Raw genomic sequence first — 25,854 nt, forward strand, 5'->3', positions numbered from 1 at the left:
CGGCTGATGGTTACATACTAACGCAACGCTTGTCCGAACTGGAGTTGCACCAATAATCAGTTAAATAGGTGCTCAATTGTGAAGGGGAGTTGACTCGTCTCTCCGCCAAGGGATGTCTATATTGTACCAAAACTACTTATGTAGAAGGGTCATGGGTGCGACTTTGTAGCTAAATATTCGCCTGGCATTGGTTTCAAATCCTATAAACTTTACAAGACTAGTCCTTTGTACTACTTATAGATCCCTGAATCAAAGCTTCTAGCCTCCCTATCAGAGGTATTTGTTAACAGTTGCACGACTCATGCCCATGCCAATGATCAGGGCTCAGCCGGCGCTGCAACGGGTGTACATAATGGCCCCGTTGCAACAAGTTCTTCTACCCAAGCTGCAAGTATAGCATGTTCAAGACTATAGAAAATAGAAATCACCTAATTTCTCTAAATTCGCGGTCTCTTACTCAGTAGCGACTGAGGTGCTAGTCCAAGCATCAGTTCTAACCTAGCAATCCCTGGCGTCCTGACACACCATCCATGTTGGATCGGCTGATCGGGTTGTTTGCTCTATGATAATCATTGAACAGAATCTATAGATCTCTTTGTAATAGTTAAACAGCATGACCAGACCCATTGCTAAGAACACCTCCGAAAAGGGTTAAGATGGGCTCGTGGTCAGGTGGGTGCCCCGGAGGTACTCGATCAGACCATCCACAACTGGGCTTTTTCAACCTTCCATCTGCCCTTTTGCCTGGAAGCTTCCGCAGATTCAGTTCTCTGCTGATACTGCCACTGATCATGATATTGGGTTCTTATCATGTCTGACCACCACCACCACTCACTGGGGATGCCATTGAACCACCGGGAAGTCGCGAAACCGGCTGAGACCTGCGAATCTCATGCAATCTAGCCGCAGCAATGCGAAGTTCATATGTGGAGAAACCAACCAGGGACAGGATTCGGCAGAGCACGAAGAGTTTGAGGTATAGGAACTAACCCCAAGGTAACGCAGAGGCACTAAGGAACATTCTTGAATTTGGGGTGAGACAAAGGGATGCGATGCAACGATCCTGGGCGAGGCCCAAGGCAGCGAAGCGATAAGAATGATCGGCCTAACGCTCTCGGATCGCCCGTCCAACCATGCGCCGTGAAATCTGCCGTGGCAGAAGATCTATCCGCAAACATGCTTCTGCTACCTGCCTTCATTGCTGCAGTTTTTGATAGAATTGAGTGCTATAGACTGGGGAAATCCCGAGAAGGAAGCCGTTCGTCCGCGTCATCCGCGCCTCTCTCGCTCTCAACCTTCCATCGGAATAATCAACCCCTCTTTGCCAACACGAACCAGATGCTGCAAGCTGGGGCTGGGCCGACTTAATGCGGTTCTAATAGCGGGGATCTGATAATAGAGGGTCTTTATAGCCAGCGTTCCTCGTATACATCTGGGGTTTCAGGATGTTCATTTCCCCCCACGCATTTCCCGCGAATGGAAACTGCGGAGAGAGCTTGAGTTTCCATGACGTCTATCCCGTCTGCCATGTCCCGCCATCCCGACAAGCCATGGATCGGGATACTCAACCACTTAAACCCAGTGAGACATTGATGCGGGATATTTTCCAATAGTGGCTTGGGGCATACATCTTTACTGGGCTGTTCTGTGAATATCGTCTCTTACTGAATGGGGCATGCTGTAAGCCCGAGGATGGCCGCCCGGCCGAAAGACCAAGGGCCAGCTCTAGGCTCGGTGACTACTACTTCCTTGTCAGTGTCTCCTGGCATGAATCCCTGTCCTGCCACTGGATCCTCCTGGTTCGACGTCACTCGATCCCCAATTCACTTCCGGCGATGGGCGGACATCACCCCACCTGTCCGTCATACCCGGCAACACCACCAGGACGCAACTACATAAAGCCACGAAGGTTTCTCGCCCCTTGACCTGGGAGACCCTGATTATTCGTCTCACATAAACATCAATTGCTTTCATCAACTTCACATCACATCGTATCTTTGTCATCTACTTATCTCAACCGATTCCCCGGTCTGCCAAACATGACTATCCCGGAGAAGCAATGGGCCCAAGTGGTCGAGAAAAAAGGTGGACCCCTTGTTTACAAGGAGATTCCCGTTGCAAAGCCTGGCCCGGACGAGATTTTGGTCAAGATCCGGTATACCGGAGTTTGCCACACCGACTTGCACGCCATGAAGGGTGACTGGCCACTCGATTTGAAGCTTCCTCTCGTGGGCGGACATGAAGGAGCTGGCGTGGTCGTCGCCACGGGTGAACTCGTCAATGAGTTTGAAGTTGGAGACCACGCTGGTATCAAATGGTTGAACGGATCCTGCTTGGCTTGTGAGTTCTGCAAGCAGGCCGACGAACCCCTCTGTCCTCACGCTTCGCTATCCGGCTACACCGTCGATGGTACGTTCCAGCAGTATGCCGTCGCCAAGGCCAGTCATGCGTCGAAGCTTCCCAAGGAAGTTCCCCTTGATGCTGTCGCTCCGATCCTCTGTGCCGGTATCACCGTCTACAAGGGATTGAAGGAGTCTGGAGCCCGTCCCGGCCAGACTGTCGCCATTGTCGGCGCCGGAGGTGGACTCGGATCGCTGGCTCTGCAGTACGCCAAGGCAATGGGACTTCGTACCATTTCTATCGACGGTGGCGATGAGAAGAGAGCCATGTGCGAGAAACTCGGATCGGAGGTAAGCCCCCATTCTCCCGATACCACCACATTTGGCTAATCACATACCCACAATGCAGGCATACATCGACTTTAAGACGTCCAAGGACGTGGTTGAGGACGTCAAGGCAGCCACTCCGGAAGGTCTGGGTGCTCATGCTGTGATCCTCCTCGCTGTGGCCGAAAAGCCCTTTCAGCAAGCAACCGAGTACGTTCGCTCCAAGGGCAGTGTCGTCGCTATCGGCCTGCCAGCCGGCGCGTTCCTTCGAGCCCCTGTCTTCAACACCGTTGTCCGCATGATCAACATCAAGGGAAGCTACGTTGGCAACCGACAGGATGGCGTGGAAGCGGTAGACTTCTTTGCTCGCGGACTCATCAAAGCTCCGTTCAAGACGGCTCCTCTGGAGGATTTGCCGCGCATCTTCGAACTGATGGGTATGTTGTATACCTGCTTATATTTTTATTAATCCCACTAACAACAAGACAACAGAACAAGGCCAGATCGCCGGTCGGTATGTCCTTGAAGTACCTCAGTAAGCGAGTAGACACGGAAAGAACTGGCGTTAGGACATGGCTTCACGAGTTGCTGGTCAGACGGAGTGTTAAACTAATCCTGAGCATGCATTGTACTGGAAGTGACTACTATGATGGGCTTACGACTACGATAATGTCTCTATGGCAGGTTAAACATGATAAATGATACTAAATAATTGATTCCTTCTATCATATCCACACGTGATACAACATATATCAAGTAGACGAGGCACGCCCTGCTGCAAACTCACATTGTCTTACATCCATGCTTCACGCATCATGCATAATCACCAGTCACACCACATTACCACTTCCAAGACCACCTAGTAAGTAACATTAGATATCTACATAGTAGATAAACTACACTAACCTGCCCTTCATTCAGGGATACAACATAACTGAATCTACTGAACACCATGATCATTCTATACAAACTAACGATAATCCCTATATTCCTTGCGATTGAAAATAGCAGTAATCCCTCTATGATACCACCCACCATCATCAGCCCCCATCCATAATAATCCATACATCCATCCAAACAAACAATACTATAATAAACAACACAAAATCAAACCCTCACTTCTCATCCCCACTCGACTCCCCACCCGCACCCACCGTCATCTGCGGCCCCCTATACACCTTCCTCGCATAAACCACATAATAAACCATCGCGCCCAACCACAAACTCCCATTAATCACAATCGTATAATTCATATCTTGCGCTATACACTCACACCAACCATCATTAGCTTTCAACCTCCCCAACCCAACCACCCAACCAAGACGGGGGAAAGGGATAGATAGATAGATAAACTTACGCGACGGTCCTGGCCCCCCCGTGGGAAACATACTCAAGACAATAACATACGCCAAATAAACGACAGCAGTAACAGCAATCGGTTTACTAAACCACCCCGTATAAAACTCTCCCGGATGAAACCGCTCCTTACCCCAGACAAGACGACTCAGGATGGGGACCATCCAAGCGAGATCATTGCCCGCGACGGCGAGGGAGAAGAGGGCGCTAGAGGCGGCTTCATCTATAAGACAGAGGAGACCTAGGATGACGGAGACGAGGACGACGAAGCAGACCATTCGGACGGGTTGGTAGCGGACGCGTTCGCTGACGTGTCGGAAGAAGGAGGAGAAGGGGAGGGCGCCGTCGCGCGAGAAGGCCCAGCTTTGGCGGGAGGCGGCGACGACCTGGATTATTTTAGTATGAGTTTCATTTTTGTGAGGAAGTATGTGATGGGTGGTTGATTGGGCTTAGGGGAAGAGGAGGGGATGGGGGGGGATGTGTACCAAGCTTAGGCCCATGAAGAATTGGACGATTGTTACGACGACCATGAAGCCCAAGGCGCCGCTTTTGCCGAGGGCGTCGTAGTAGATCTGTACCTTTGGTTAATGCTATTCTTGGGTATAGGTACAAGATGGAGGAATGGAAGGGTGGGTGGGTGAGTAGTACCTGCGCCATTGGCTGACCGAAACTCGAGTTCAGCACGGCATTGAGATCCGGGTTGATCACGGCAGCGATGAGCGCGAGAGATACAAACCCTAACAGTCCGCAGAGTCCCGCAGACCAGATAATACCTAGTGGTACGGCACGCGCCGCATGGCTTGCTTCCTCGCTCATGTGCACGCAGGAGTCGAATGCGCCGATGGTCCAGATGGGCGACATCCACGATAGCATAAAGGTCCAGCCCTGGGGCCAGGTTGTGAGGTTCTCGGAGTGTCCGAAGACATATGTTCCGGAGTTGATCTGTCCCCCGCGGACGGCTTTACCGATGGGCAGAGCGAGGACGGTGGCCAGGACGAGGCCGACGTTGCTCACGATACAGGCGGACTGGATTTTGGGCATGATGCGCGCGCAGAAGATGGCGATGAGGCCGTGGACGACCACGCAGGCGACGTAGGTGCCGTATAGGACGGGTCGAGAGGCAGTCCAGTTTCCATCACGCGCGATTGATACGACGGAGAGGAGCATTGTAGCGAAGCCGTCTTGTCGGCTAGGGTCAGCGATGGGAGGATACGGAGGGTTCGGGGGATTCGCGTACAATCGATGGAGCAGACGCCGCCGATGAGTCCGAGACTATTGCTGTACCCTACTACGAAGCTGAGAGGGGTTTTCCACTTCTCGCCGCTGAAGTAGTGAGTCCAGAAGTAGAGACCACCGGCTGTCGGCATGGCGGATGCTAGGTCGGCCTATACCAGTGGAGTAGTTGAGCATTCAGCAATTCGATAAGCATGAGAGATATTGCGCAGCAAACATACCATCGCCAAAGCCACGATGAAGATAAACACACTGGCAGAGAACCATCCTGCACGAGTCATCAGAATCTCTACCTAAAGGTTACCAAACAACAGCGAAACCCTTACCCTAACTCAAGTTAGCCAAGAGTTCCCCATGTATGTAAATCCAGCATGCATATGCAGCCATACCCAAACCATGCCCGCAGGACCAGCAGGAATCGAATACGAAAGTGTCGAGGCAATCGAGGGCAACAATCCCATAATACTAAAAGCGATAGCGAAGACCTGGACGGTGGAATAATGACGACGCAGTTCCTGCTTATACCCCAGCGTAGCTTATCCGATGCGATCAGCACAAACAAGCAACCAGAAAAAACCAACAACTCGATAAAAGTAAAGATGATAGTATGACATACCCAAAAGCTGCGAATCCCCCTGCTCGACGGGGGCATCTTCATCAGCCACACGAGCAGCTTCCTTGAGCTTTTCCGCCATCATGGAAAAAAAGAGTAAGGAACAGCAGATAACAAAACAGAGTGATGAAAGAAGAAACGTGAATGACAGCAGAAGGATGCACAAGCACCAGACACTCAACTTATACTAGTTCCACTACCAAGAGCGCGGGGTTCCAGACCTCCTCCAATCCATCGGGAGTATAACAAGTATCTAACTATCATCCATCTTTTACGCCGAATGGGAGAAAAAAAAAAGAAACAGTGCTGATAATCCATTCATCCTCCGATAAGCCCAACAAATCGGTGGCGTCGCGCAACCAAATAGGTAAGTAGCCACATCCTAGTAAAATCAACCAACGAACGAGAAGAGACGCTCTCGATCAGGAGAGCTGCAAGACTGGGATGTTGTTATCACGACTCTTATCGCGGGGGGAACCCTAGCACAACGCCCGAGCAGCCAATCTGGATGATCCTGCGCCTGATAACAACCCGCGCTGGAGCACCAGAGTTTGGAGGCTTGTCACGAAGGATCCATTGCCGATTGCCCATTCGGAATCGGAAGTGACAGGAGAGGGGGAAGGAGGATTATTCCGAGGTTTACTGCTAGTCAGTAAGTACTCTGCCGGTACTGCCAGCTGGGGAATCAGGCGTCTACTAGTGAGAGGGGTATCGGCCTGTCCGACTAGACGGGCTTGGCTTGATGGGCTTATCCATCTATGGATTGCAGTATATTACCTACGCATGTGCTTCATTGCAATTCAACGAACAAGAAGAATCTCAATCATTCAGATCTAAAATGAAACATGGCAATCATACACAATGACATGTGTCCAGGGTGTCCAGACCCGGCTATGCCAAAGAACAACAATACAGAAGCAGCTGCACCGGTTTATAGTGGATATACAAGCACCCCCGCATAAGAAAAAGGGGATTACTGTCTGGAGCATACTCGCTACTGAACGCAACAGGGCGAGCTACAACCACCGACAGATCCCCAGGGGTCGAGCAGAAGGAACATCCATCCCGGAAATAGGAGGCTGGCAGAAGAAACAGTGGAACAGAAGTTGGAATCATGCATTATGAGTACACACAAGGTGGAAAAGGAAACGAATGGAGTATCATCTAAACAGCACCAGGCCCCTTGTGGTTCGACTGATCTAACAAAAGTCGAGGCTTGATATAATCTTCGTCCAACTGCCGGAACCACGCCGCGTGGTCCCCGGACGGTCCTCCCGAGAAGAGGTCTCGAATGGCATCGCGAGCACTCAATCCGGTTTCGCGCCGGTTAGGCGAGGTATTGTTAGGGGGTGTGGTCTGCGACGGCTCCAAATATTGTTGAGGCTGGGACGGCGATCGCCTGAGGCGCGAGGTAGTCGGCGCCGGGGCGGACGGGGGGAGGTCGTCATCGGACGGCGCATCCTCGACATCAAGGTCAAAAGCGTCCAATTGATCGGCATCTGCCACACGGTTCTTTCCAGTGGTCCTCAAGCCAAACTCGTCCTCACTGGCCACATCGCTATCGCTGTGGCTGCGGGCGGCACCACCCAGCAGCGTGGCTGTCGACGTACGATCACGCCCTGAATCTCTCTGGCTGTATGCGTTGGAATAGAGCCGGGCATGGCCTCGCGTACGGCCCGAGCCGGATGGAGGAGGGCTGGGGCGACGGTTGTTGCCGCTCGAATAGCTGTTGTTCCGGTCTATATCGCCGCGCGGCACTCCGTCCAACGGAATGGTCGAGTCCATACGGCGAGGCGTGTATCCCAAGCCTGTATCGGAGCGTTTGTAGTAGGTGCCACCGTTGGTGACCTCAATGTCAAACTCATCATCCGATTCGATCTCTTCAACAACTCCGGTCCGAATTCCCAGAATCTCCAACATCCGGGCCGTCGTGCCACCGAAAATGATGACGGTCAACACCACCACCACGAGAACAGTGGCTCGCAGCGCCGGGGCGTTGACGCCCTTCAGGCCCGCGGCCAGCGCAACACCGACAGCTCCGCGCAGACCTGCCCAGAAAAGCATTGCTTGATAAGCGAAGGGCAGCTCGTCAGCAACATCCATGCCGCGGCGACGGGCTCTGTATCGGATGAACCAGTTGATCGCCTTGGACAGCGGGAACACCGCCAAGTAACGCGCAATACAGATACCGAAAACGGCGACCAGGATAAAGAGAGGCTTGAACTGTAGATGTCTTTGGACGAGCAAGTCGAGTCCGAGATAAATGAAGATAAAGTTCTCCGACAACTGCGCCATCACTTGGAAGAGGTATTTCGTGGTGAGTTGGGTACGGCGCGACATGTTGTAGTACGCATAGTGTTTGAGGGTGATTCCACAGAACAGAAGAGACACAATGCCTACGAATGTCAGCTTGCTTCACACCATTGGTGAAAAGCACATCACTCACCAGACAGATAGACACCATTCGAGAAGAAGTAACTGGCATAGGCGATAAGGACAATCAAGCAACTCTCAATCTTGGGCTGGCGGCGCACATGCGTGTACTTCAAGCCCAGAGCGGTCATAATGCCGACGATGATACCCACCATCATACTTCCAAAGAAAACCAGCAAGAACACTCCAATAGCCTCGAACAGGTTCAAGAAAGTCAAGGAACCCGCATCACTGTCGGCGTACTTCTGCGCAGTCTCGAATAACACAATAGCGATGGCATCGTTCAAGATCGACTCGCCAAAAATGACCGTGTAGAGCTTCGGCTCGACTTTGTACAAGTTGAAGATAGCCAAGATAGTGACTGGATCCGTCGCCGACAGAGTCGCACCGACTGCGATAGCCTCAACGAAGGAGATATTCAGCCCATCCAACGGAATTCTCGTCCAGACAAACAAGACCAGTCCCAGCACAATAGCAGAGATAAACGTTCCAGCGAAGGCGAAGGTGAGAATGGTACCGATGTTTCGGAAGAAGTTCGCCTGGTGTAGTTCGTAGCCCGACGCCAAAATGATCGGAGGAAGGAGAAGGTTGAAGAAGAATTGATAATCGAAGGTGACGCTATCCTGAATAGGTGACTCAGGACTCAATCGGATGATCAATCCGACGAACATGCCTAAAGTTATCCCACACCCATGAGCGCCTGATCCTCATAAACTCCGGGAAGAAAACAACCAAGCTGCAATCGACGTACCCGCAAATATAGACAGCACTGTTTCATGAACGGCCTGAATCTTCTTCTGTTGGAGAATGTAACTCGTGAATAGCGCGAACATCAACAACATAATCAGGATGAAGAGCGCCCAGGAGCTGAAGAACTCCTTATCGCCGGTATCCGGAGCATCTGCTGTAAACCCGACATTGTCAGATCGAATGGCCAAGACCAGAGACAGAATATTTTGGAAGGAGTATAACGCGCGTACCATCATCGGGGTCCGTATCCGAATCCACAGCTCTCCCTGAGAAGCACGAAGTCGTTAGTGATCATTTTCGTTTCAAATTGCCCGACCGCGTATGCATCCATCCATCACAAGGGGCCGCCGCCTCCTCACAGAGGAAGCCCCAGGGATCTCTCAACAATCAACCCGAAGCTTGACATCCTCCTAACAGAACCGCTGGTATCGCATGGGAAATTGGAGACATACGGATTAGCTGGTGTAAAAAGTCGCCCATCACTTGGGTAGCCATTGTTTGGGGATATCCCTCGCAATCACGACGCGGATGACGGTTTAACGCCCAGCAGCGAGTCTCTGGTACGGGGACCAGGCACACATAATCTGCCGATCGCAAAAGACCTGACGGGAGGCAGGAAGGCGCAACAGCAGCGAAAAGCGAGAGACTGTAAAGATGTGTGAAGCGAAAGCTGGCATGAGTTGTAGGGGACAAGTATTCGTCAACGCCCGCCGGAGTCCCGCGTGGCCAAGACCCGTCGCTGTTCGGCCCGCTGATCCTCCTGGCGTGTGACGTCGCCTCAATAGAATGAGAATGAACTATTGCTGGTTACTTAACTTTTTGCCTACAATAACGGGTCTTTTTTGTTTCTACTATTCCTTCCACTTCGGCCTGGTGTTACAGATGATGATAACTCTCCATCCATGTGTAGTAAATTAATGTCAGTTACTATCATTGTGTCTGTTACTCCACACCAATCATACAACTCCTACGATGAAACACTCACTCCTCTTGCTCCCTCGGTAAGCCTGCTGGTCAGCACTGCCGCCAGTACTGCCGCGCAACCCCCGAACCTCATCACCCACCCGACACTGTCATCCCACGGCTCACCCCGAGGCTTCTGGAACGCCTTGAAAATCGCACTAGAAATCAGACTCGAGATGATTTGTGGCGCCGAGATGGCCACATTGTGCAGTCCGAGGATGATCCCTGCCTGTGCCAGATTTTCCTCCTCTTCCACCTCCCCTGCCTTTGTAGTTGGATTGGGTGATCCATTCTCCAGGTCTTGCTCGTCGGTATTGGCTCGGGTTGGTAATCTCGTATCATCGCGAGGCTGCTCAGAGACTGCACTCCCATTCTGATGTCGCCGGATGCGACGCTCCGTGTCAATGCGGGAGACCTCCGCAGAGATTAGGGCAAAGGGTGCCCAAAGCGTCAATGCCCACGAGATACCAACGATCCCGATAACCACCGTTGCCGCCTGGTAAGAATAGATGAAGAATGTGCTAAACATGCAGACAGCGAACAGGATGTGTGACATGAGCCACGCACGCCGAAGGGTAAATCCGGGGATCTGCAACTTCGCTAGCCACTTATTCTCTCCCGAATCGCCCTTATCGATTCCCAAGATGGGCGCGGGTGCTTCCATGGCAGTGCTAATTGAGGATGTAGACAGCCTTCTGTTGCCTAGGAAGGGCTCGTCCTCCGACTCACCTTCCGTAGGAGTGGGCTCAGAAGGAACAGCTGACTTGTAGGTAGGAACAACAAGGACAGGCAGCGTTAAGTTTGTCACAAATGAGATGATTGCGTAGACCAGCAGCGCAAATGTCCCAATTCTCGTAGCTTCTTCCCAAGCTTTGTTGATATCATCATCCGAGAGACCCGGGTGTCCATCGAAAATCGGATTCACAAAGAGCTGCCCGATATATGTCGTGGAATAGAAAAGGAAAGGGAACCAACCCACCCACGCGGCAAGTTGAACTTCGCACACCTTGGCAATCTCCGGCGGCAGGTGTTTGATCGACTTGAAAACGTGTTTGAAGAATGTCACAAGCCCAGGGTTCCCTGATGAGGGCGTGCCATCCAGACGGGGATCGCGTTCTTTAATGTATAAACAGCTGACCAGCAACGTTATCCCAAGTGCGATGGACGCCAATGCACAGAGGACTTTGAACTGTGTGTTTCCCAAAAATGGGAACCATTTGGGCAGGTCCATGTATCCAAAAATGTACCCAAGAATGTTACCAACGCCAGTGAGCCGACTAGCCCATGCATTCGCCGCCTCCTGCTGATGCGAAGGGGCATTATCCACAATGAAACACCGGATGCCTGCCTGCACTGCAACCGAACAGTCACTTTAAGTTTGCACAGATAAGCGAAGCATAAGGAAACCTACCAGTATTTACAGAAAAGTCAAGGCAGTACATCAGGATGGTGGCCAGTACAATGACCACTGTCCGCGTTGCACTGGAGGCCGGATCAACACCGAAAAGGCCAAGGAAGCCTCCGGTCATCTCCTTGACCCAGGCGAGAGCAAGGAGAGAAATAACCGTCGCAATGCCGCCCACTACCATGAACGGCTTCCTCTTGCCCCATGATATGCGGCAATTGTCGCTGCATATGCCGATATACGGCTGCACAAGGGTACCTGTGATAGGACCAGCAATCCAGACGAATGCAAGTAAAGCCTTGCTCATTCCGAGCGACAGGAGGTAGGGCTATGCTCAGGAACATAATCAGCACCCTATTCCCACATGAAGCCCCAGTAGCAGTGGTAGCTTACCGATCCATTTGATAGCTCAGTGGACCACACAACCTGAAGACTAGAACAACAACTCGTCAGCTTCGGGCAAAAGCCATACACCACACAGAAACAGTCCAAGACTAGATCGCCAACGGATCAGACTAGCCACCTACCCGCCAATGCTCAAAGTCAACAAAAACAGGTACCAGCTGCTCTTCGTCTCAGACAGATGGTGAGCATCTCCAGCCCCGCTGGTCCCGTTGTTATCTCCATTTCTTGACATCGAATGCACTTGATTATTGTCAGATGCTCCCACCAAAGGGGAAGTTTCGTCAGCGAACCGCTCATGCGTCTCTGGCATTTGATCTAGCTAAAAGCAGCGTTGCTGGACACAACGATCCCCTGTTGACAATCGGGGAATTCAAAAGAAGTTACCGCGCGTGTGTGTGATACGATCAGGACTTCCTGCTTTAGTCATTCATGGGATAGAAAAAGACCCGAAGATAGCACACGCGGGACTAGTAGCATATAGAATGGTTAGAAGTGGATAGATAGACCCAAGGGTTTGGAAAGGCCGTGGTACACAAGCTAGTCCAGTATGGAATGCAACCGTTCTGTGGCTTCTTCCTGCCGGAGGTTGAAGCAAGTGGTAGTGCAATATAGTGTGTGATAATCTCAAACAGGCTGTTGAAACGTGGTTGGATTCCTCAGGGTTCGGCAAGAGGTAGTAGTGGACACGCGAGTATGTATTTATGGAAAGTGAAGCGTTCAGGGAGCAGTATCAGCAGATAGGAGGTATGGCACGAAGATCAACCCTTTGGGTTCCTAGTCTTGCACCATGCTAGGCGGACTAGAAGAACAGCTCACTGCAGAGAAATAAAGAGGAGGCATTCCCGATGAATACGATGGGGGTGTCTTGGATGACGATACCTTGTAGAATCGGGTCGACGTCAGCAGGCCATGCACGTGATATAGCCCGATCTGGAAGCCGGGTCGAACGGGTCACGATTGGATCAGGCGGAGACACGCAGTCGTCTGACAGGTGACAAACATCCATCCCCTGACTTACTTTTACGGCTACTAGTCCTTTAACAGCATGGGTTTCATTACCATTTGATTCATATCTATATGTATGTGCTCAACCTATGCACGCCCGTCGCAGACACAAGAACCCATCTTCTCGGAATATCTATAATGGAAGAAGCTTCAAATCCAGACCCCCTTCTTGCATCCCCGCTTCAGGTGTGCCTGGAGAGCCGCGAAATATCCCACGAGCAAAGAAAAGTAGCCTTTTCAAGCTAAATGCCCTTTTTGATCAACCCTCATCTGTAATCCAACCCACCAAATATTCCCATCACCGCGATAAATGAAATAGTACAAGAAAGCCCATTATCAACATAGCACATAAAACAAATAAAACCAGGAACCCGACCGAACAAAAGGAGACAAGGTAAAAAAGAACAAGCACAATTATGGGGTAGAGACAACAGCTTACCAACCCCGAGGAACGAGCACATGTAACGCTTATTATGGACACCAAATCCAGACCGACCGCAAATAGAAAACAAAGGAAGATTCAATCCAAATCTGGAAGCAGCCCCGCTATCACCCGGGGACAAGGCAGCAAAGCAGGAGACGACATCCTGCAGGAAGCCAATAGCTGTCAACCGAGCCTCAGTGACGTGGCATCAACGTACAGGAGCCACAGGGCCGAACAGCGTACACTTGGCGATGCAATCAATCAAGAACGGAGTAAGGGACGTTTTGTATGCAGACACGCGCCCTCAACTCCTCGAGTTAATTAGTGAGAACAAACACAGTAGACCGAGGGTCGAGATGCAAAAGCATCAGTAAGGACTGAACAGAGCGAACAGAGTAATGTGTGACATGTCTGGCAAAGTATCAACCAGTTAGAGGACCACCATGGCGCATCACTCATAGCTGCTGCTGCAAGAGTTGAGGCGCAATCATGTGAGGAGCGACCATTGTGGGCATAGCCGATGGCAGGGTCATAGCGGAGGGCATCGTGGTCATGCCAGGAACATTCACCATGGCACCTGAGACAGATTCAGACGGGGAAGATCCCTCCTCGGCTGAACCAAATCCGTTCTCTTCATTTTCCAGGTCTTCCTCGTGGCCAGAAAGGGGCTGCTGCCCATCCTGTTGAGCCTCGTGGATTCGACGGTGTCTGTAAGGCAGATTAGCATCCTGAAAAAAAATACTGAGTTAACATGCTGATAACTTACTGTGCCAGGTTATCCGATCGGGAGAATGCTTTGTTGCAGTAAGGACAAGGGTAGGGCCTCTCCTGGGTGTGTGTTCTCACGTGGCTGCATCCTTCATGTTAGTCGGCGGCTACAGAAACAATGGCTTTAAGGCTTCCGCCGATCCCTTCAGGAACCCGGACCAATTGGGAAGCTCATAAGAATAGAATTTTGCAGCTTACCGTTTCAAATGTTCTAATCTCTTGAAGAGGCGTCCGCATGATGGAATGGGGCAGGAGTGTGACTTCTGCGGGTAGGGGCCGAGCTCCATCATGGTAGCGCTCCGAGCACGACGGATGGGACCGTATCGGTCATTCTTATTCGTCGCACTATTCTGGACAGATGCATCTAGCGCCTCACCGCTAGGGAGAGGCGCTAAGTCATCTGGTTGATTTGCAAGAGCCAAGGTACCCTGCTCGGGGTTTTCCTCGAGACTCGGCAGCGGGGTGCTGTTGCGGGACATCTCATGCAGCAGGTTCTTCTGGGGAAGGACTGCGGCACGATAGCCATTGGCAGCCCTGAAAGACTGATCATGATGAGACTCATCCACCTCCGCTACCGGAGCCACCGAGCTGGAGACTGAGCGACGAAGGTCGCTGGGTTTATGGGCAGCGTACGCAACAGCTTGGTTCGGTGCACTAGTCACCTGGGGGTGCGGCCCAGCGCCAACGCTGGTGATACTCGGGGGTATCGAAGACCGCCGCCTACGTTGCTTGTATGTAGGAGAGCCTTCGATGACCGAGTAGACATTTGAAGGGAAAGTTCTTGCAGGCGCCGGGTAGTGCGCATGGGCAAGGTTCGACGGGGGTAGCTGCATCATTGGATTGAAGTGGGTTGCGGAAGAGATATCGGGGATGGCGGTGTAGAGACCGGTGTCTTCGTTAGCGATGTATGCCGGTTCAGCTCCAAGGTGGGAGCTGTGCTGAGGAGGTGTAACAGGCTCGAACGATAGACCCCGGTTGCTGTAGTCCTCGTATTGAGACGAAACGAACGATGGCGCCGGCGAGTATTCGACGAAGGTGGGCATGGAGGCATGGCGCTGGTGTAGACGAGCAATGGGCATGCCATTGCGGTCGTATTGAATGTGCCCGTATTCGGCTTCGCGCTTAATAACGCTCTGGGCCAGGGTGGTGGGCATAGGAACTGGGTTGTACATCGCCGGATTGCCCGACTCGTCCGGGAGAAGGGGTAGCGCCGGGGGAGCCATCTGGGGAGCCATCTGGGGAGGAGGCATAGCGTCAACGGTCCGAACCACTGGGGATGCGGGTTGGCCATATGTCGTACTTGCGTGTGCAGCAAACGATGAGGAATTTGCTTGTTGTGCCTTTGTGAGTTGTTCATACAGCGACTGGGATGAATCGAACTCGAAAGACAGAGCAGGCTCGCTGACCGCAACCGTGGTCGCCTCCTGCCCCATTTTCTCCCGCTTCAGATCACGTTCCAACGCATCGAGAAACAGCCGATCGTGTGGCACACTGTACCAGTAGAAGACTTTCTGCTTTTTCTGGGTTCGAATGCAATTGTTCTTGTAGAGGAAGTCGAGGAACGGGCTCTTGGGTTCTTCTAGAGTAGCATCAGTTCCGGCCTTGAGGTTTCGCAAGTCCGAGAAGATACCCTCCTCGAACTTCTTCGAATTCTTCACGGGGCGCCCGAAGGCCTGGAATCTGAATGCGAGGCATCTGACGATGTCGGTTCCGGAGATGTGAAAGAGATTACTCCTATCGCGAATCAGTTTAGGTGTTCTTTGATCAACTGCATGGCATTGCGACGATCGCAACTAACCATAAGACGCAAGAGATGTAGTCGCCAGTGGGAAGCAAGAAGCGCCGGATGAGTTGATCTGCATGCCAGTCCACTGGCGCCGAGAGGAGAAAGTATTTGACTATACCAGAGATGGACCATCAGTCAGGAGTCCATCAGAGGGCCTGGGTTTGAATGCACTGGAAAGCCAGACTGGAGATACAGGCGTTGTAAGCATCACAAAGGAAAACGTACGATTGTCAACCTGCTGCAGCGCGACTTGCGCGTCATGTGGAAGGCTTTGCTGGGCCTCAGTGGAAAGCATAAACGTCTCCGGCTTTTGGGGAGGTGCCATAGGGGCACCGTGTTGGGAATACATAGCGGATGTGATACAGTAGTCTGTCGGGGAATCAGTCAAATCTTAAAACGACGGTTTGCTTGCAAGCATAAGCGCGAACAAAGAAGAGCGCCATGGGAAGCGGCAAGTGGACGGTGTCACAGAGGACCGGTTGGGCAGAGCAAGGAGTTACGCACAGTCACAACACCCGGTTAGGAAAGCGGACAAACAACCACTCGCAAGGAATCAAGGGGAGCGATCTCGGAGGATTGATTGCTATATAAAGATAGAAACAGGTTTGGATATAGGGTGTTCGACGACGGGATCGTGAAACACAAAAGGGTTATCCAAACACAGCTGATGGGGTAGGAAAAAAAGAGGTGCCAGCCTCTTGTATGGAAAGAGTAGCAAGCAAGTAGTTAGGCGCTGACGTTGTGCCGAACCCTCGTCAACAAAGGGCAAATGAAAGGCAGTGAGAAAGAGAGAGAGCAACAGAGAGTTGAACTGGGCCAGCCCGATTACAAGTCCCTTGGGTTGAGATAACTCGCACGGCGAAGATGGGGATGTGAACTGAAACGAAAGGAGGTGAAGAAGAAGAAGAAGAGGAAGGACGAAGTAAAAATGGAAGAAGAAAAACAAGAGATGCCAGTCGCGATGGGGAAAGAGTAGGAGGGGAAGGGGAAGAGAGGAAGAGGAAGAAGTGGAGGGATGAAGTAGGGACTTGCTTTTTTACAGCAGAGATGAGGTACAGATCAAGTATGGAAGGGCAGTCGGTAACCGGTAATAATAATGCCAATCGATAAAATAATAATCTAACAATAAATAATAAAATCGGGAAAAAGAACAATAATAATATTAAACGACCAGCCAGTGTCGAGAGACGGAGACTTTGGGTCTGGGAGGAGGAATTCAGGGAGCGCCGCCGACCGAGACCCGCGGATCGAGTCGCCCACTTCTGGAGTCTCTCTTTCGACTACTTTTCTTCTCTCCCTCCTGGGCGGCTTGACTAAGTTACTTACTTACTTAGTTGGTTGGGCTCCGGGATACGCGCACGGCGAAAAAGTAGGGCTTTTTTTTACCCACTGAGTAAAGAATAGGAAAATATAAGTGGAGACGGGCGCCAGGGACCGACTTCAGGGCAGGGAGAAAAGGGAAGAAATAAAAAAAAATGAAAAAGAATATTTTAGAGTAAATAAAATAAAATAATAATATAATAACAAAAGAGGAGAAAAAAAAGAGGACAGAAAGTCTGAGAGAGCCTAAGGGCAAAAAGAGGAGAGAGGAGAGAGAAAGAGAGGAGAGAGGGCCCTCCCGGTAATCAAATCACACGATACAGGAATTATACACGTATGGTAAAAAGGGCTGCTCCCTGAAGTAACCTCCCCCCAGGACCGATTATCCTGCTATTTGCTTCTCTTAGCAACGAAATCACACCTCCAAAAAGTGGGGTCAATGGTAAGATATTTAGGTATTCAAACGGTCAGGTACCAGGAGGATAACCAGATTACCAGACAGTGGGGCTGCCGCCGACTTCCAAAGATTCCAATCCATCCCATCCGTTAGTGATTTTTTTGTTGCCGGGCCCGCCTCCCTCTTGGGTTAGTCCACCTCCATCGTTGCTAAACTTATTCATAGAAACCTGCTGGAAGGTGGTAAGAGCAATCAGTACGGAGTAAGTTATCTTGTTAAGTAGTTCAACTTACTAGTCAGTTGATTTTCTGGTCGGTCATACCAACATTGAAATGAGAAAAAAGGAAAAAGGACAAAGGAAAATCATCTGTTGAAAGGGCCTCTAGTACTACATACTAACTCACATATACTACAAAATAATCATCCTACAACACCCTGTCTCTTCCTGCAGCTTGCAATCATACACCCCAAAGCTCTAAGCCAATCCCATTGATTCTGTGGGGTAGCCTACCTGCTCCGACTTGGCGACTGTTAATTTGAAGAGCGCTTCCTGAAGATATCTTACATCATGGGCCGCGCGATATTTACTGGCTTTCTACTATGTGTGGGGAAGGTGTGGCTAACCTTACACAGAAGAAAAGGAATGGGCAAACAGAACATGCAAAAGTGGAGTTGGTCCGGTAGCCTAGGCACCTCCATGATGGATCATGGGTATCCGATGACCTGACTGTTGGGAATTCGGATTTGCAACCAAAATAGGATATCAGTAGTTCAGTACGCTTTCTCTGTGGACATAATTCCTTGAGTGGGATCCAGGGAGCCTTAACACAAGTAAGCTCTATCTCTTGGCATCCCAATATTACTACCAGAAGCTTTTGGAAAAGGGGAAATCAGGAGAAGCGTTCCCTCTGTGTTGTAGTAAGAGTAAATATTGTGTAGTAAGTAGTTGTACACCACCAGATATGCACATAGGCGCGCACGGGCGATGTACCCTCCTCTTTTCAACTTACTTAGGCGATGATTTTTTTGGGGGCCTCATTCTTCTTGGGGGCCATTTGCCAGATCTCCAGCCTATCCAAGCATTACACACATACACAGACACACAACCCACCATTGACACTAGCACTGCATATCACAGCCAGCGGCTATGGTAAGTGGGAAGTCACATCGAATAAGAAACGAGAAGATGCGGGTTGCTTAACCGCCCAATTCATCGCTACCAACCTTCTTCTACAGTAGTAAGTAGTCCACTACCCTTCCTTCTTCTTCTTTTCTTCTTTTTCTTTTTTAACACCCTTTGTGCCAGCAATGCTACCCGCTTGGTCAAGGCATGGAAATGAAATCACAAACCAAGGCGCCTCGCTGGGTTTGCCGCCCTGGGTTGAACCAAGAAAAGGCCACAACGCCAAGCCTGCACACCCGATCAAACTGGCGCGGGAAACAATCTTGAAGCATTCGCCCCTTGTTTCAGAATTCTGGTGAGCGCTTACTACTCCGCCAATGGCTGGCATGAATTATCCCTTCCAACCCACAATTTTCAGTGGCCCCAATTGAACTGAGAGAAGCAATATCCACTTTTCAGTCGTGATAGTGTGTGCCTTTCTCTGTCTCTCTGTGAGATAGCTTTGTTTACCCTTGCCTACTTACTTACCTGTATGTGACTACTTGTAACTACAGTATGACTAGTAGACTAGTAGGGGAGCTAGTAATAGCCCATCCATCCATCACCTTTGTTTTATGTTTGTTCTAGCAACACTATACGACAAGGGCTTCCAACCTGCTTCTTCAATGTGTGGTTGGATATCTGGCGGCTATGCCATGCTATCGTCATCTACATATGATTGCCTGTGTAGCATAGCATGCCATGGCATGGCATGGCAATGGCAGTGTTGTATTACTTACTTGTCATGGGCTCATCTGATTGTCAGACTAGCCATGCACCAGTACCACCGCCCAGTTTCTGTCCAACAGGCGAATTACATGCAGGGTTGTTATGCGGGTTTCCGAAGTAGTATCCAACTAGTAGAAACTCTTCAGGGCAACAAGTAATTGACGGCACCAAAAATAAACCGACTGACTGATCTTACGTGATGACCAGTTTGATCGTGGCGCACAATGATGTACAATCCTTGGTATTGTACAGTTAGTAGATAGTAGCCTCTTGGGAAGTCTACCGAAGTAGTGGGACAGTATGATATGTTTTGCCCCCTTCGGCTTGCATATGGCCCCCCTTTGTTTGGGAAGATCAAGGGTACCGATGGAGGAGGTCACTCGGCCAGGCAGTGCTTACACGCATGTACATACACTACCATACATTTTCCAAAAGCATGGTGGGCTTAGCTGCTCAAAGATAGGAATAGCCTACAGCCCAAAACGCCACTGCCACCAAGGGACGCATGACCGGTGAGATTTGCCGCTCAAGGCTGGTTGAGGGGGTCACTTAAGATAGTAGTAGTTGGGAAAGTGTACCCCGGTAAGTTGGTAAGTACCTACTTAGTTGGTACTTTCTGCCCTCTGATTGTCTTTGGACGTATATAACTGATCAAGATGATCAATCACAATCACCATCATAGCGGCAAGCGCTACGCCCATTGGCCCACCAACCATAGCCTCCAAATAAAGGTTAATATCGGATACAAATTATCACGATCGACTAAATCACATTCACCTGACTCTTTCACAAGATACAGACAACGATCTTAAATTAAATCGCACACAGTATGAGGGGCCCGATTACCCGAGCTCATTTTTGAGACATCAAGGTTTGGTCCGTGTGCATCAATATAGTGCACTTCGATATTGGGATCGTGCTTTATGGGGTATGTTCCTAACTCTAAGAACATCAGATCGTCCTCGTCGTCTGAATTCATAGATGCCTGATGATATTATCACTGGTATGTCAGAGATGACATAATGATCGCCTGAGTCACATACCAGGCTGAATCACTGTCGCAGGATAGGAAACAAGCGCGGGTATGTCGCAATCCATGTTTCGTGACCCGAGCTAACCCATTTGTTTAACGCGATCACAATGACAAATCTGAAAGCAATTGTTTGCTAGGTAATCTGGGCGAGAAAAGGCGGTGATGCGAAAAATGAGGTCTAGCCGGTTTAACCCCGGAGCATGCCATCATACGGTCAGGACGTTGAGCATCAGGGGGTGATCTGCGCAATCCAAAGGATGGATGCGAAAACGGCGAAGCTTAGTCGCCAAGCCTTAACAGTCCAATTCTTGTGGTATCCATGGTAGGATGTGTCTTCCGAAAGTCTGTCCGAAGTGTGCCGTAAGGCCATGATTGCCCCCTATACTGTACTTCCTCCACTTCCGCCCGTTTAAGGAGGTTCAAGATGGCTAGTATAGTCAATATGCTGGTTATAGAGGCATACTTAGTGCAGCGGTGCTGGGATTGTCAGGCGGTCATTGGCCCGATCGTCAAGATCTTTATGTAGGTAGTCTACTCCACAGTTTCGGCCGAATTCTGAATGTCCGCAGAGAAAGAGAGAAAGACCTACAGAGATAGTCACCGTGCACTGTGCAGACTACAACGACTGCGTGTGCTGGGCAAAAAAAAGGGGGGGCATCATGGGTATGCCGGTCAGGAGAGGTCAGGGACCACCAAGAAATCACAAAAATAGACAGGCTGATATCTGAGCACTGTCATCGATCAGGGTCGGTGGGAAGAGACCCCTTGCTACCCATGATAAATTCTCCGAAGACCCAGTCAAAAATGCCGGAGGCTGGTTGCTGCATTTGGGAGAAGTCCGAAAGACCGAGCATCCCGAGAGGGCGCCGATAGCTCGCACCCATACACATTTAGAGTTATCCAAAGCCATGTCTTTTAGTCTGGACGCCTCTTCGGAGCAGACTACGTAAGTTCTCACGATATCTCGCAATAGTTCTCGGAGCAGTTGCGAAAGGAAGTGGAAGAACGGCGTAAGGATGGGGATTGGGATGGGGTTAGGATGGAGTCGGGATGGCTCGAATCCAGTAGCAACAGTCGGAAGCATAGCGAGACTAAGGTTAGCATGGCAAATAGTGCCAGTAGATAGTACTCCAGTACTCCATCGAAGATGCTAAGTGGTACTAAGGACAACTTGGAAACTCAAGCTCTCCCCTGACGGTTGAATCCTTCCAGACCCTAATAGGGTGGCAACCAGGCCGGAATAGGCAATTGTGCCTGGATTCCATGGGGTTCTCAATGGAGACCAAATGGGGCCATAAATTACGGCCGCCTCTGCCGGCTTGCTGACCACAAGGTCGCCATTGGTAAAGCCGGCATTAGCTCGTTACTTAGTGCCTTAGTAGTAAGTTAGTTCAGAAAAAGGCCATTCTACTTTGACTTACCCTTTCTGTCCTTCTGCGAAGAGGAAAGGCCGCATTTCCAGCAAGGGAAGGCTTGGCCCGCTCTCTGTGCAACGGGCCTGGGTTTGATCGTCAGGCCTGAAACCATCTAGAAAAGTCCAGCACTGTTCCAACTTCCGCCATCCGTCACTGCCAGGACCACCTGGGCAACATCTATCTCTTACGGTATGAGTCTGTGCCGCACTCGGCCTCGGCCTGTACTGCTATCTGTCGGGGATACGAGATAGGCAGCTCAGGGCGATCAAACAGAGGCCGGACCAACGCTAGGTCCATCTTTCTAGTTTCTACATCTCTACCTTCTGTTCGGGTGATAGCTTGTGTCTCATATCTAGCCATGAAGCTAAGCTGGAGTAGTGTCCAAGATGAAACTCCCGGCCTGACTCGAGAACGTGCGGGGGAGCTTAGAGTCGCATCCGTCCGGGTTCTGTTTACAACTGTCAGCTCCTTAGTGGAATGTGTAGCGAATGCGCCGTCCCTATGCTGATCCTCCCAGCCTGATACATCTCTTCCTTCCGGATTGCCGATACGTTCGATGGTTAGTAGGCCAGCTTGGTCGGCCTCTTTCACCTAGGATTTCGCACACACACAATAGTCGCTTGTTGACAACAGTCGTACTATCCCACAAACTGATATAAATCCGTGAACCATGCCAATAAACCTCGGAGACCCAAGAGAAGCACACTGGCTCCTGGAGAATCTGTCTCCGCCAGTCAGCAAATGGAATGGCCGGATATATCGGAATGGAGATGATCAGCGGCCTTGTTCTCTCGCCGTTTAAACCTCGGGTTTTGGTATTAGCCTCTGTTCTATATGGCGACCAACGGAGAAAGCTGGAATTCCGTGTCCGCGAATCCACCTCTTGCCTCTAAGTTCCTGCCCAGGCCATAGATCGATCAGCTAGCTTGCCCTTGTCTCTCGATCCTCCACATTGTTGACTTCTCGATATTGAGGACAACAGATGAGTGACTTTTTCCATCATACCGTGACAAGATATTCATGGGCCTAATCACACCAGCTATCTAGTGCATTGTCAAGATGCCAAGCAGGTAGGTGAGCACTAAGAGCGGGGATTACGCATTTTTTTTTTTTTTCCCACGTTCCTGCATGAAGGATCATATAGCGGCATTTTCTAGCACTAGACATGGATACTCCAACTCCGCATCATGCTATCAACAACAACACGCTATAGACACCAATCCGGCTTCATGCGCGATTCGGTAGAGTTCCGCTCAAGGGGTGATAAATGCCAAGTGTAGTCGGCAATAATCCAGATCCAGCTTGCACGATATCGTCTAGACTTCTCCAGAAGGCACCAACCACCCTGTCTCTACGGGTCACGACTCAGACTTCTGACTCGTACTAAGCGACATTTCCAAGCGATTCCGGTGCAAGTGTCAAAGTACACTGCTCGGAATGGTTACGTGCAGAATCTGAAACGACGAAGATGTCTCCCTGTCCCGCCTCATGGCTTGTGGTTCGTGTAAAGGCACGAGCATGCAGAATTTAGTGGGAGATGACTAACAAAACCGGATGGATGCATGACAATAATGGGAACTATTATTGACGCCTGAGCAATTCGCATACAATTTTTTTTTTCTCCTTTTGCGGCTTCTCCATTCCCCTTCACGGCAGCGGTACCTGAACTAGAGAATTGGAACCACGGAACCGCTATTGCACTAACCTAATAATATCGGATTATTCATGCAGGTACCCCGGTACACCGGAACTAGATAAGCAGACAGAGGAACTGCCTGAGGGTGGGACGTTTATCCGCTAGTAGCAGATCGGTGTGCCTGTAGCCGCAGAACTGGCAAACTCAATCATATCAGACTGGCAAACTCTTAGTCCTTATTAGGCTGGCTTAAACCGAGACCGAGCTAGAGATGGGAAAAAAGGAGTATGACTGATCAGATGAGAACCTAGGTTTCTCAACTCAACATTTGGTGAGCGCTACTACAGGAGAGAACTGACGTGTACCTTGATAGTAGTTCTCCAAGGAATCGAGCTAAAAAGTACTAAAAGTCTTGTTTACAGTCGGTTCATGCGACGCCCTTTCACCGGGTGTCTCTATACGAGATGGGGATGTTCTATTTTTGCTCGACAAGAGACTAGACACTTTCTAAGATCTATCTATCTAGGATGACTCGTGCTTCAGCTGTTTATAGACAGCACCTAGCGACTAAAACTGGCCAACCTCTGGGGTATTCTCATGTCCGTCGACCTTCTCAAACGTCCTAAGGCCATAGGCTGTCTCAGAATTGGGGGTCTCGTCCTCAAACCTTAGCTCGACTCGGGGATATCACCGTATTCGGAACAGCGTGCTCGGTCTCGCACATAGTTTGGTGCTATTGGAACGTGCTTCGCACACTGTCTTAGGGCGTTTCGGAGAATAAGGTTTGAGCGGGCAAATCAGAAGTTTCAGCATTGAATCAAGGCTGCAGGCAGCATGGACGCCGGAGCCATCTCGACGTCCTCATTACGAGCGGGCGCATCGTTCTGCTCTCCCCTTTGTTGCGGCACATCGAGGACTCGATCGGACCGATCACAGCAGTCTGGACACGGTAGACCTTCACAAAGGGGTCGGGGCGTGTTGGTGAAACAGCCGAAGAACAAGAGGAAGGCGAAGGATTGACAGAAAGTTCCTCATGTGAAGAAACAAGACTACAACCCCTCTTCCGGTAAGCATTACTGGGGCTAGGATACGCTCGACAGCCAATCCATGTCGAATCAGGGCGGCGTGCTCTGGGCGCGCACGGGACGTAAAGGGATCTGACTGGGAGTGGTGTCAGGCGTGGCTAGTACTGCCACTTATGGCTCTTAGGCAGGCCTACTAGCGACGTCCTCTGCCCCTGCCCTTGCCCTTTGTCGTGCGGCGCGGGCCTTGAATGGCGGCCACGTCACGCTTGCTCAGGTTCAAAGCACCACCCGCAAATTTTCCGATAGAAGCACCTCCGACACCGCGCTCCCGACGCTTGGTGCTGGCTGGATTTGATTTCGGTGCGGGCTTCTCGAGGATGATACCGTTCTCCTTGGCTTCGCGTCGGCGCCTATCTTCCTTCATTTCCGCCTTCTCCTTGATGCCTCTTCTGTGCGCTGTGGGCATTTTCTGCTTATACAGAGATGCCTTTGCCCCCAGTTCCTGCATTCTCAGGTCGAGAGCCTTGATTCGGTTTTTACCGGTTGGCGCAAGCTCATTCGCCGACTCGAGCAGATGGGATTCCTTGAGGAGCCGTTGCAAGGCGAGATCATTCTTCAGATTATCCGCATCCATGGCGTCCTCGTCATCATCGCTTTTTTCCTTCTTGGCCTTCTTTTTCGCCGGCTTCGGTTCTTCGGAATACGAGGGTGGTTTCGAGGTCTATTAAAGGCGAATTAGCAAAGAAACCATAACAGCACACGCACATTTCGTAGACATACCATAAACGCCTTGCGTGCCTTCTTATCCAACAGATCCTGACTCTTGATATCGCGATGCTCAACCACCTCAACCGGAGCCTCGTCTTCCTCTCCGGAAAGACCATCCCAATCAGAGCCCGATTCAGATCCCTCCTCAAAGTCCTCATCCTCGCTGTCTTCTTCATCCGACTCATCACCACGGGTCACCTGGCCCCCAGGCACCTCCAACGGCTGAAACTGCGCCTCAAAGAATTTGCGAAAAACATCCGTAGCAGACGCATCAGTCGTCTCCGTCTGTGGCGTCGTCTTCTCCTCCTCCTCATCCACCTTCGTAGTCCTAGAGACAACAGCAGCCTCTCTCTTGCGCTTTCCGACCATTTTCAATACCTTGTGCTGCTGCTATAAACCAAACAATAAAATGCTGAACAACCAAACCACTCGTCCCGGCGGAAAAAAATAATGCGCGCGATAAGTGACGACTTTGCCGTAAAACCAACCGGCTTATGTAACCCACCTATTCTCCATACTGTATAATTCCCATCACGTGCAGATAAGATAACCCGCGCAACCC

General features: G+C 50.6%; 7 protein-coding genes across 7 annotated transcripts; 2 read left to right on the forward strand and 5 right to left on the reverse strand.

Moving 5' to 3' along the window:
- Positions 1-2,039: 2,039 nt before the first annotated feature.
- BO85DRAFT_373719 (zinc-dependent alcohol dehydrogenase) lies at positions 2,040-3,205 on the forward strand (the record flags this gene model as incomplete). The annotated part of the gene is made up of 3 exons (XM_025656092.1): positions 2,040-2,690; positions 2,749-3,103; positions 3,159-3,205. The coding sequence occupies 3 exons, from the start codon at positions 2,040-2,042 to the stop codon at positions 3,203-3,205; spliced, it is 1,053 nt and encodes a 350-aa protein (XP_025514785.1).
- A 576-nt stretch (positions 3,206-3,781) lies between these two features.
- BO85DRAFT_460220 (putative GABA permease) lies at positions 3,782-5,950 on the reverse strand (the record flags this gene model as incomplete). Its single annotated transcript, XM_025661705.1, has 8 exons — positions 3,782-3,927; positions 4,024-4,408; positions 4,508-4,594; positions 4,671-5,203; positions 5,260-5,407; positions 5,477-5,548; positions 5,645-5,790; positions 5,872-5,950. The coding sequence occupies 8 exons, from the start codon at positions 5,948-5,950 to the stop codon at positions 3,782-3,784; spliced, it is 1,596 nt and encodes a 531-aa protein (XP_025514786.1).
- Positions 5,951-7,032: 1,082 nt separating this feature from the next.
- On the reverse strand, positions 7,033-11,726 carry BO85DRAFT_373753 (bifunctional K:H/Na:H antiporter NHX1; the record flags this gene model as incomplete). The annotated part of the gene is made up of 6 exons (XM_025656096.1): positions 7,033-8,264; positions 8,315-8,974; positions 9,053-9,205; positions 9,282-9,317; positions 10,141-11,367; positions 11,426-11,726. The coding sequence occupies 6 exons, from the start codon at positions 11,724-11,726 to the stop codon at positions 7,033-7,035; spliced, it is 3,609 nt and encodes a 1,202-aa protein (XP_025514787.1).
- A 1,435-nt stretch (positions 11,727-13,161) lies between these two features.
- BO85DRAFT_43098 (uncharacterized protein) lies at positions 13,162-13,698 on the forward strand. Its single transcript, XM_025658310.1, has 2 exons — positions 13,162-13,223; positions 13,279-13,698. The coding sequence occupies exon 2, from the start codon at positions 13,303-13,305 to the stop codon at positions 13,576-13,578; it is 276 nt and encodes a 91-aa protein (XP_025514788.1). The 5' UTR covers positions 13,162-13,223; positions 13,279-13,302; the 3' UTR covers positions 13,579-13,698.
- Positions 13,699-13,708: 10 nt separating this feature from the next.
- Positions 13,709-16,156, reverse strand: steA (sexual development transcription factor SteA; the record flags this gene model as incomplete). The annotated part of the gene is made up of 5 exons (XM_025656118.1): positions 13,709-13,961; positions 14,020-14,103; positions 14,220-15,755; positions 15,820-15,919; positions 16,033-16,156. The coding sequence occupies 5 exons, from the start codon at positions 16,154-16,156 to the stop codon at positions 13,709-13,711; spliced, it is 2,097 nt and encodes a 698-aa protein (XP_025514789.1).
- A 5,786-nt stretch (positions 16,157-21,942) lies between these two features.
- Positions 21,943-22,527, reverse strand: BO85DRAFT_450261 (uncharacterized protein). Its single transcript, XM_025660335.1, has one exon. It carries the CDS (start codon positions 22,221-22,223, stop codon positions 22,041-22,043), a length of 183 nt encoding a protein of 60 aa, XP_025514790.1. The 5' UTR covers positions 22,224-22,527; the 3' UTR covers positions 21,943-22,040.
- Positions 22,528-24,717: 2,190 nt separating this feature from the next.
- Positions 24,718-25,661, reverse strand: BO85DRAFT_439376 (uncharacterized protein; the record flags this gene model as incomplete). Its single annotated transcript, XM_025658710.1, has 2 exons — positions 24,718-25,245; positions 25,305-25,661. The coding sequence occupies 2 exons, from the start codon at positions 25,659-25,661 to the stop codon at positions 24,718-24,720; spliced, it is 885 nt and encodes a 294-aa protein (XP_025514791.1).
- Between the last annotated feature and the right edge of the window lie 193 nt (positions 25,662-25,854).

This window comes from Aspergillus piperis, assembly GCF_003184755.1.
Source record: "Aspergillus piperis CBS 112811 unplaced genomic scaffold BO85scaffold_11, whole genome shotgun sequence".
Classification (NCBI taxonomy): Eukaryota; Fungi; Ascomycota; class Eurotiomycetes; order Eurotiales; family Aspergillaceae; genus Aspergillus; species Aspergillus piperis.